Source organism: Gigantopelta aegis, chromosome 5, assembly GCF_016097555.1.
Source record: "Gigantopelta aegis isolate Gae_Host chromosome 5, Gae_host_genome, whole genome shotgun sequence".
NCBI classification, from domain to species: Eukaryota; Metazoa; Mollusca; class Gastropoda; order Neomphalida; family Peltospiridae; genus Gigantopelta; species Gigantopelta aegis.
The window spans coordinates 28,791,107-28,803,527 of NC_054703.1; the positions used below are offsets into that span (position 1 = coordinate 28,791,107).

Below are 12,421 nucleotides of genomic sequence, written 5' to 3' on the forward strand. Positions count from 1 at the left end.
CGAATATGGTCGACTAATGATCGTTCTATTTTTGTGGAACGTAGTTGGTCTGATTGGTAGCGTCCCGGCCCAACAATTGCGGGCGATTGGGTGCCACAGGTTCGGGTCTCGGTAACGGCATGATGAAATTTGTGAAGGCAAGAAAGGATTTTAATATCCCTTCTGCCAGTGTGTCATTGAATATATGTATGTTTAAGTCAAAACCCGACATACATACAATAGAGATATTCAAAATATAAAAATACATACATACATATTTACATACATACACACACATGCATACATAGACACACACGTCGGAGTTTGAATGTGTATGTATACCTACATACGTACATATATATATATATATATATATATATATATATATATAGGTTATTACCAGAGTGTTTTTCGGTATCGTCAATATCATATATTAGGAACACAAATTGTATTATGCGAGCCTAATATATGATATATGATATTGACGGTACCGAAATACACGAGGGTAATAATTTCTTTATCATATAAGCTCAAGCTTAATACGACGTGTTTTTGTAAACTGTACACGCAAGTTTAATTCCAGTCCGCCATTACTAGATATTCAAATGACGTAAGGATATGTGGCGCGGTGTATTTTTTAATGGAAATGACGTCAAACTCGAATGACGTCATTTTGGATGTCCTTACATGAAACTAAAGTAATGCCTAACGTTTTTTGTTTTCTGAACAGTGGACAGCTTTCAGTGTCAAATTACCATCGAAATGCTTTTATTTGATGACTGTGAATGCATACGTCAATCATGGAGTGTCACCCAAGTACGTTTGCTTAAATGCCAATAAACCTAGTGTCGAGACCTCGACTAATTTACATCTAATTTGCAAAGTTATCAAATTCTTAAAGTATATGATCTGAAAAATAGCACATACTTTGACTGCACTGAAAATGTAAGATATTATATGATATACAAGTAAGGTTTTTATTTGACAATTTTATCATAAATAAACAACAATATCATATTTGACGTGTTTGTTTCATGTCTTGAATAAAATTTAAAAGTACAAATTAACAAGACATCTGTTAAAATCAAGGTTTTAATAACAATATGTTAATATAAAACTGTTTCTAATGTAATGACCTCACGTTACCATGTCACATTAATGTGACGTCATATACTACGGATGACGTCATGTTAAACGCAAGCGCGTGATATTCCATTTAAGGTACGCATTTCTTACATAGCTTTCATTTATGGGATAGCTCTGCCCCATATACCTGGCGATGAGAGAAATTTATTTATTATATACACAGCAATGAAATGCATAGGCCTACAGAAACCATAAACGTGATATTCGGTGAAAATATAGATATCATATTTATACTTTGGGAACAAATGTATGATTCAGTTATCTTCCTTGTAAATTAGTGCGTGTTAATTATTGTGGCCAGTGTTACTTCTTCGCATTTGATTTTGATGAATGAATGAATGAATGTTTAACGACACCCCAGCACAAAAAAATATTGAGTTTGATGAATGCATCTGAGCGTATTTGAAAAAAAGAAGTAATGTCAATAATTTTACCTATAAATATTTCTATGAAGTGTAATTACGACAAAATATCTAAACCTGATTGAATACGAAGGTAAATAATAATGAAACAATGTCGTTGAGTGTAAGTTAAAATTAAACTTGGTGTTCGATTATTTTTGATTTTGTGGGGTTTCTTTTTAGGATCGCTTTAACACGTATGTTTGCACAGCAATATTATTAAATAATTTCTAATTTAATAATTAAATAAAGATAACTTTAATTTAAACTTCTTTTAAAAAGTCCATTTCAAGTATATATAGAAATATAGCATGGCGCTACGTGTTCTTGATAGGATATTAAGCGAACTATTCTAACTAAATGCAAAAGATATTTTCAAAAATTAGGAAAGATGTATATAATATAAAATTCGTGATGTGTGAAAACCATATTTTCACACATTGGTTAGCAATTCGTGAAAATATGATTATCCCACATCATTCGTTGACATGTAAATGATATTCGAAAACAAACCATGCAATAGCCTTTATATATTGTGTTAATGTAAATACCAAGTGTGACAATTTTTTTATTGTTTTTCCATTTTAAAATGTTACAGGGCGAATCAATCCACGGTCTTCATTAAAGCTAACGCCGTGACTGATCGCAACAAAACAAAAACAAAAATCTCACCAGCACATGTCAGGTTGGTTGGAGTCCATCTTCTTGTGACGTCACACGTTGACGTCGTTGTTCCACTAGCCACGCTGTAGCCGATGTTACAGCTGTAGCTGGATACAGAGTCCAGGGAGGTTCCGAGCGTTGACTTGCTCGCATTTGGAACATCAGGAGGCTCGCCACAATTAATTTCTGAAATAAGGGAGTCTCAATAATATTTGAGTAAAAGTGGTTGTTTTTTTGTGTTTTTTTAAAGTTTGTTTTCTTTAACGACACCTCTGGAACACATTGATTAACTAATTATCGGCTACTGGATGTCAAACATTTGATAATTCTGACACGAAGTCATCAGAGGAAACTCACCACATTGTCCCTAATGCATCAAAATACTTTTATTTACGCTTTTCTAAACAGGATAGCATATACCACGGCCTTTCTCCAGTTGTGGTGCACTGGTTGGAACGATAAAACAATCATTGAGTTGAAATTATCCACCAAGATGGTTCGATCCTGCGACACAAGCATCTCAAGCGATTGTTATTTTTAAAGGCATGAAATTTCTGAAATAATTGAGCCTGTGTATTGCGCTGGGTCGGGAAGTAGCAAAGTGATAAAGCGCTCGCTCGATGCGCGGTCGGTCTGAGATCGAACCCTGTCGGTGGGCCCATTGGGCTATTTCTCGTCCCAGCCAATGCACCACGACTGGTATATTAAAGGCCGTGGTATGTACTACCCTCTCTGTGGGATGTTGCATATAAAATATCCCTTGCTGCTAATCGAAAAGAGTAGTCCATGAAGTGGCGACAAGAGTTTCCTCTCTCAATATCTGTGTGATCCTTAACCATATGTCTGACGCCATATTAACCTTAAACAAAATGTGTTGAGTGCGTCGTTAAATGAAATATTCCCTTCCTTCATACTGAGAACATAGACTTTTCGTCTGCTTGGCCATGCCGTAACCCTAGGCATTGTTATATTAGCACGTCCGGTAATAGTAACTAAACGATAATAGTTTCTATATCGCTATAGGTATTACTGCTATATGCATTACAGTTTCAATAGCACGTCGACAAAATTATCCATTCGTGTTGAGTTACTAAATGACCCAAAGATATCGCTTGACAAAATCCACATTTAATTTTCACCAAAAAAGAACTTTACTCAACGAGCTCCATATTATTTTGATATGAAATTGAATTATGCCTACGTAGCCATAAATAAGAGAAAAAAAAAACCCCAATACATGTTTAAATTTTTGTTCATTTCTGACTATTGTACATTGTTCTGAATCTTATTAGGTTAGCAAGTGTATATTTCAAGTCACACAAAATGTGTGACTGTCGTTAATAAAGGTAATGTTTTATTTAACGATGCCCTCAACACATTTTGTTTACGGTTATATGGCGCCAAACATATGGTTAAGGACCACACAGATATTGAGAGGGGAAACCCGTTGTCAACACTTCTTGGCTACTCTTTTCGATTAGCAGCAAGGGATCTTTTATATGCACCATCCCACAAACAGAATAGCACATACCACGGCCTTTGATGTACCAGTCGTGGCGCACTGGCTGGAGCGAGAAATAGCGCAATGGCCCACTGACGGGGATCGATCCCAAACCGACCGCGCATCAAGCGAGCTGTCTTTAATAATGCGCCGTTAAATAAAACATTTCCTTCCTTCCTGCCTTTAATAATGATAACTTTGGAGTGGCAGTCTTCCTAAAACAAGTCTTCTTATTGAAAACAATGTTTATGCCCCTGCAGTACACAACACATTTAATATTCTCGAGTGAATTGCATAAAACATAACTATAAAGTTTAACTGATAGTTATATATCACAAATAAATACTGGTTCTTATTACATCGCTGCAGCATATTACAATTTTAGTATTCTCGAGCGCATAGTATACAAACAGATGTAGCAATGTCTAATTTGTAGTTTTATACATAACAAACAAAACAGAAACGTACATGTTGATGAATTTTAAAAACAAGTTATTGCTCTATTTTCTATTTTTTAATATATTCATGCAATTCTAATTATATATTTTTTCAGCAATGTGTTTTGGGGGAATAACTAAATTCGCAAATGCATTTAATTCAGTGGCAAATTCATGGGGCTCCTAAGGTTTTTGTGATAGTCGTTAAGAAAGTACTAGCGAAACGGTCAACCCTTTAAAGACATATTGTCACAGACCACTGACCTATTTAATAGTCTAACAAAGTAGTATTACCTGAACAAATATCATTTGATTTGTCCCTAAATTTACTTTATTCAACCATCTTCATAACCACCACACTCCATTTATTAATGACATTTTGTAAAAATAATTGAATTATGGCAATGGTCCATAATTCAAAAACTAAAATTGCCGAGAGGGTTGAAATGTATTTCACTCCATCATGGTTCAGTTAAGGTGATGTGATAGCTAGATTTGGTTTCCAACAATTACTGTAATTTTTATTTATTATCCATTTTTAGAGAAATACGGTCCTTAAATCTGTGACAGTATGCCTTTAAGAATAAATATGACCTACTCCACCCATCCATATGCTTTGTATCCTTCACTGATTTTATTCACTGCCCATGATGTCTTTGTTTTTAAACACACACACCAAAAAAAAGTGTTTTGTTTGGGGTTTTGATTTTCTGTGTGGTTTTATTGTGTGATATGTTTCAATGTTTTTGCTTTTTGCTTCCTTTTGTGAGTTGTGTTTGTGTAATTTTTGTTGTTGTTGTATTTTGCGGGTTTTTGTAAACCCATTTGTAAAGTGGTTCTAGCGAGTCAAGCTTGACAAAGCTTGAATAGGAACGTTCACTAGTGACGAACACCTTTCTATTCTCATGCATTCAATCGAATCTTCTAAACTACGTCAAAGCGTAGTTACAGGTATAATGCACGGATGTCCGATTGTCACCATGAATACGTTTCTTAAATACTGTGTAATTGAATCGTTGTTCAAATGTCTAGTGGCTTGCGTAAACACGTCAGCACAACTTATATACGTGTATTAGAGTTGTTTTGTTTTGTAAGCACTACTTTTTAAAAACATCGATTCAAGGAGTGATTACCGAAGTAGTCCTCAAAGTGGTTAGAAAAACCCTGTCGATTCGAAATTGTAAACGACAAGCAAATCAGCTGTTATGTTTAATAAAGCAAGAGACAGACATACATACAGAGATACAGACAAACAGAGACACACACGGAGAGAGAGAGAGAGAGAGAGAGAGAGAGAGAGAGAGAGAGAGAGAGAGAGAGAGAGAGAGAGAGAGAGAGAGAGAGACAAAAAGAGACAGAAAGAGAAAGACACAGAGCGACAGAAAAGAGACACATAGCGACATAGATACAGAGGCAGAGACACAACGAGATATATATATAGAGACAGACAGACAGACAGACAGACAAAGAAGGAGATAGAGGGGGAAGAGAGGCACTCAAAGAGAGACGGACAGACATATAGTTGTGTTTGTGTTGTTTAACAACACCGCTAATGCACATTGATTTATTAATCATCGGCATATAGTTTTTTAGAGAGGAAATCTGCTACATGTTTCCATTAAAAGCAATATATTTTTGTATGCATCATCCCAAAGACAGGATAGCACATACAACGGTATTTGATATACCAGTCGTAGTGCACTGGCTGCAAAGAGAAATAGCTCAATGGGCCCACCGACGGGGATCGACCACAGTCCGAACGTGCATCAACCGAGCGCTTTACCACTGGTCTACGCGACGCCCCGACAGAAACAGATAGATACACAGACAGACGAACAGGCGCAGGGACAAAGAAACATAGAAGAGGAAAAACGGACAATGGCAGAGGGATACTGACAGAGAGACAGACATGCATTGACAGAGAAACAGATTCAAATGTTGAAATAACGTTTGGTTTATGACTGTCATAACATATTATTTGTATTCGTGTATATTGTATATTTATAACATGAATGTAAGTTGGTGATACCAGGGCCTCCAACCCTGGCATTACCGTATTTTCTTTTCTGGGGATAATAAACTTAAAAAACAATTAATAAAAATGTATAACAATTAAACGTTGATATATTTACAATTATGGTATTTGATTTCCCCCTGGACCATTGGTGTAAGAAGAAATATCATCATCATCATCATCATCATCATCATCATCACAATTATGTTATCGTCATAATCATGGCCAGCACCATCATAATGATCACAGTCATAGTTATCATCATTACCATCATCATCATTAATATCATCATTATCATCATCAACATCATCATCATCATCATCATAAACAGATGTTGATCATCACTTTATTTATTTGCATTACCATAGTTTGACACCCAATAGCCGATGTATTTTTCGTGCTGGGGTGTCGTTAAACATTCATTCATTCATTCATTCTAATGCCCGGCGCAGACTAGCGTTTTTAAACGTTAAAAAACGCAGACTCAACGCAGACAGATGCGTCTCGTGTGCGCCTACCTGCGATGCGTTCCTGCGATCCACTGACGATTTCTTTTATTAATTAATTTATTTATACTTTACTCTAGGAAAAATAACAAAGATTAAATGTAATTTATTAATACATTTTAAAAGGTTTTCACAGTTCTATTCATCACTGAAACCAATAATTGTTAATTTCGTTATATACAGATATATAGACAGATGATTGGTCAATATAAAAATGTGAACGCAACGCAGACGCAAGTAGGCGCACACGTGCGTTTTTAGACGGATGCGGCAGGAGACGGATGCGTCTGTGAGTCTAAAATCAAACATGTTTGATATTTGAGAAATCGACGCAGCGCTAAAAAACGGAACGCAGAGGGGGTCGCACACGATGCGTTTTTACTGCGTTCGGACGGATGCGTTTTTTAACGCAAGACGCATGCGTTAAAAAACGCTCGTCTGCGCCGGGCATAACACTACCATCATCATCACCACCATTATCATCATCATCAACAACAACATTGCTAATTCTGTAACATACCGTCTGTCACACATTCTGCTTTCGTTCCTAACTGGGTACACACGTGGCTGTCTTCACAGGAACGGTCACCACAGACACCACTATCCTAGAAAAGAAACCCGAGACAACATTGAACTAACTGTGCAAGTATGTTACAATTTCAACCATGTTCCGGTTTCTTCCTGTAGCGTGTGTGTGTATTAGTGATTAATATTTAACATATATATATATTTCTTATTAGAGAACTAGACAATGATCAACATAAAGGTATCTAACGTCAGATATAGGATTATTGTATTACAGCAGGAATCGTTGTCTAGCCTGTGGTAAGCAGAACTTCCGAGTGTTCCCTATAGAGGTATCTCCTGCTGAGAAAGAAAGAAAGGAAAGTTTTATTTAACGACGCACTCAACACATTTTATTTACGGTTATATGGCGTCAGACATATGGTTAAGGACCACACAGATTTGTAGAGGAAACCCGCTGTCGCCACATAGGCTACTCTTTTACGACAGGCAGCAAGGGATCTTTTATTTGCGCTTCCCACAGGCAGGATAGCACAAACTATGGCCTTTGTTGAACCAGTTATGGATCACTGGTCGGTGCAAGTGGTTTACACCTACCCATTGAGCTTTGCGGAGCACTCACTCAGGGTTTGGAGTCGGTATCTGAATTAAAAATCCCAGGCCTCGACTGGGATCCGAACCCAGTACCTACCAGCCTGTAGACCGATGGCCTGCCACGACGCCACCGAGGCCGGTCTCCTGCTGAGAGAGCGATTATGACAGTCCGAATATCCGTCTAGCTGTCGAACTGCAGAGTACTCGGGCTATTCAAGATCTACTCTGTGAATAAAGGACCTAGCAGTGAATTATAGCTGCAGTCACTCACGAGACTTACCGTGACATCTTTTGGAATTAGTCTTGTGTAGATGTACAATAATATATGTTTATGTCAGATTGGTAATCGCCTTATTGTATGCTACGATTTCTGTTACATACCTAGGATCTGGGATCGATCCCTGTCGGTGGGTCCATTGGGCTATTTCTCGTTCCAGCCAGTGCACCACGACTGGTATATCAAAGGCCGTGGTATGTGCTATCCTGTCTGTGGGATGTTGCATATAAATGATCCCTTGCTACTAATGGAACATATATAGGGTTTTCTCTTTAAGTATATATGTTAAGCCGATGATTAATAAAGCAATGTGCGCTAGAGGTGTCGAAACAAAAACAAAACATAGTTTTTAACTGTTACACATTTGAAATTTTATATTGCTACACAGGCATGACATGACGGAACAAGTAAACAAATCAGAACATTGACGTTCAGTATCAGTGGCGGCCCCAGAACATCCATTTAAGGTGTGTGTGGGGGGGGGGGGGGGGGGGCAGTGACATGAGGTGGAATGCCAAGGGAACTTTGGCGGAGGTTTGGATAGGGATCGTAAAAAAATGAAAATTAATATATAATTAAATTATAACTATCGCAAAATATAAGGGGCGGGCGGGCCCCTGATCCCATCCCCCCCCCCCCCCGATCCGCCCCTGAGTATATTATGTTGTCTATTGAGTGTAACAAAAATTATTTTCACATAATATGTCTTACTTTTAAAATTGCGCCTGATACAAAACGTAATATCAAAATACGCTATAAGCCTACTATCGATTACGTACTTAACATGTTCTGCATGTACTAAAACAATGGTCTATTGTCGCATTATTTTCTTTTCCTACAGCTCAGAGTTTTTTTGGGGGTTTTCCCAAAATATAGTATACACTTCTTTGTTTCTTACAGTGTTAAGTTTGCCCTCAACATTTCGAGATTTATCGACTTTCTCAGAGAAACAGCCCTGAATAGGCTACATACGAATCGTGGGACATAAAAAAGGAAATCTTGAAATGTTGAAGGCGAAATACAATCCTGAGAAAAATAAAGAAGTGTATTTGTATACAAAAAAAATATATTAAAAATAAAAATGAAACAAAGTATGTGATATTTTCAAGAATTTTAAGAATTTGATAACTTTGCAAATTAGATGTAAATTAATCGAGGTCACGGCACTAGGTTTATTGAAATTTAAGCATACGTACAAGGGTGACACTCCACAATTGACGCATGCATTTATAGTCATGAAATAAAAAAAACTCAGCCCAACAGCAATGTTACACTCAAAGCTGTCCAGCGTTACGGTACGCACTACGTTATTTTTATGTAAGGACATTCAAAATGACGTCATTCGAGTTTGACGTCATTTCCATTCAAAAAGACATCGCGCCACATATTCTTACGTCATTTGTATATCTAGTAATGGCGAACTGGATTTAAAGTTGCGTGTACAGTTTACAAAAACTCGTTGTATTAAGCTTGAGCTTATATGATAAAGAGATTATTACCATCGTGTGTTTCGGTATCGTCAATATCATATGTTAGGAATACAAATAATGTATTATGCTCGCCAGAGGGTCGCACAATACAATTTTTAATCCTAATATGTGATATTGACCATACCGAAAAACAATCTGGTAATAACATAGCAGTTGGTGCACATTTTCCGTTCTTATTACATTTAACAATGATGTAAATGATGTATAGGCCTACTCGATTCCCGCTGTCAAATGTATGAAACAGTAACCCGTGAAAACCGGACATAAGCGAACTCCGAAGTGGTCTATTAAAGCCAATTTACGGCACTGGATTACTTGTCTCAAAAAAATAACACGTCATACATATAAAAGTTTCTTTTGTTTTACGACACCACTAGAGCCTGTGCATATAAAGTCACTGATAGCAATTTTAAACCACCAGGGCTAGGACGCTTTCTTCAGCTGCAGATGGTTGATACATGTTGGCCTAGCAAAAGGAGTGGGTCCGTGTCTCAACATCACACATATCCCTCCACAAGATTATATTTTCATTTCACCCAATAACACGACTCCTCCTAATGTGGCATGATTCTGACTACCCCAATTGTCTTACCTTCGGGAAGGAACGTTTTTCTGAAAATACAGCGCCTGGGTCTGTAGAACCTAAAGTCGAATCTGACGTTAAGGAGTCGTGGAAGTTTGACGTACACTCTCGGGTCCTCGGATTGTACTTCACAGATTTGCACAGAGATCGCCGATCGCACAAATTCTGACACTGAAGAAAATTCCTCACAGTCTCAGTGACAAAATCTGACCCCTCAAGCGAAAGTGAAAACTCAGTGGCCTTAGTAATGAGACACAAAATCCACAGTACTGCTTTGAATGACATCGTCATGTGGATATCTCTTCTATTCTAAAAAGCGCATCTGAAAGTGAACACGATATATATATATATATATACATACATACATACATACGTACACAGACACACGCACGCACGAACACACACACACGCACACCCACATACATAATATTACATATGTGAAGAGTTCAAGTAGAAAGATGCCCAAGTCACATTTTTGTAAAATGGAGATTGCTGCACTATCCTAATCTATCGAGAGCATGACTTCATTGTGTATTTGTGAAACAGGCTAAGTTATTATGTTGTTCTACTAGGACATAATGAATTCGTCTAGCCTTCATTGTTGAAAAAAGCATACATTCATAGTAATCGATGTCCACTCCATCAAATTGAAATTAATGTTTTCTATACACAAATGATGTTGAAAACGATTAAAAGCACGCGAGACTCTCATTACATCAATATTTAATGTATTATTGGGACACAAACTTAAAAGAGGAAATATGCTTTAAAAATGTATAGCAATTAACTATGGAACTTGAATGACATTATTGGGATTCTTAAAAGTAATTTAATCATGACATCTCAGTAAAAATAACCAGTAGATGTCAATATTCTCAATATCAGGTTCAAACGTCGTCTGCATAGAGAAACCGGTCTCGGCGGTGTCGTGGTTAAGACATCGGACATAAGGCTGGTACTGGCTCCCGCACAGAGCGAGTTTCCACGTCTCATTAGTAGGTGTAAGGCGACTACACCCTGTTTTCTCCCACTAACCTGTAACCACTAATTAACAACTAACCCGCTGTCCTCGACAGACAGCCTAGGTAGCTGAGGTATGTGCCCAGGACAGCGTGTTTGAACCTTAAATGGATATAAGCACGAAAATAAGTTGAATTGAAATGGCATGCACAGCTAACTAATGTTAGGCATCTTTTTGGCTGCAATATAGTTGAGGTATGGAGTCGCGGCTTTTACAGCAGTTTTACTTTAAAATTGCACATTACTTACAACTCTTTAATCAAATTATGAATGTTGGCAAATCGGGCATGCCAATGGTTATCCTAGTGTTTATAATTAATAATTCAAAATTAATTTTATATGAAACAGAAAAGGTACGTATCTTGGAACCTAATGTTAGCGACTTAAACTCTATTTTGATATATGATGGCGACGCTGTGTTTTACTGTTGTCGTCTAATAAATTAATTAAGTGAATGGTGATTGTTTTACCTCACTGACGTCAATTCCGCTTTCAAAAGAAAAAAGAAAAGAGAAAATAAAACAAATAAATAAATAAGAATACGAAGAAAGGCATGAAAAGCTAATACTAGTAAGGACAGATGCAAATGGGTGAATCGAACTGTGTCCAAGACATGTCCCAATGGAAATGGTGTACTGGAAACACAGGTAATACAGTGCTTGGTGTACGGTCGTCAGGCTTGTGTACAAGAAATTATGCTGGGACTCGACACTGGTATAGCCAGGAGTATATATGTTTTATTTTTGTATTATTATTATTATTTATTTATTTATTTGGGTTTTTTAAAATTATTATTTGTTGTTTTTTGGGGAGGAGGGGGTGGCAACCCATATGGGGCACAACGCAAACTATATATATATATATGTATGATTTTATAACATATTAATATTAATACATTTTTTTAAATAAGAATTTGATTGGGGACATAGTCTAATTCCTCTCCCTCCCTATCTCACTGGCTATAGACTCAGTCTAGAGAATATTGTATGGCTCTTGTGTTATTCTCCACCAGAAAATATATTTAGAAAAAAAAAGAGAACAAGAATTGCTCTGTACGTTCACAAATTCACAAAAAAACCCATACATCTTCTAGTTTTGTGATATAATATTGTGTCTCGAGATTATACGCACGAGAACGTTGCAAATATACATATTACACAAATGAATATTAATATCGACAAAGACGTAGCGCGATGTTAACATTATAAGCATTCAATTTAGTACATAACATGTAAACCAGCGTCTCTTCTTCTGCAAAGAAAAGCGAGACAGCTACGATTTGATA

The 12,421-nt window shown here is 36.9% G+C and overlaps 1 protein-coding gene across 1 annotated transcript in view; it reads right to left on the bottom strand.

Annotated features, from left to right (window-relative positions):
• Positions 1-10,407, bottom strand: part of LOC121373062 (sushi, von Willebrand factor type A, EGF and pentraxin domain-containing protein 1-like) — a 44,532-nt gene extending 34,125 nt beyond the window's left edge. Inside the window, exons 1-3 of the mRNA XM_041499506.1 lie at positions 10,126-10,407; positions 7,168-7,252; positions 2,199-2,375 (exon numbers count right to left, since the gene is read on the bottom strand). Of these exons, the coding sequence (XP_041355440.1) occupies positions 2,199-2,375; positions 7,168-7,252; positions 10,126-10,407 (544 nt within the window). The remainder of the gene's footprint in view (positions 1-2,198; positions 2,376-7,167; positions 7,253-10,125) is intronic.
• Between the last annotated feature and the right edge of the window lie 2,014 nt (positions 10,408-12,421).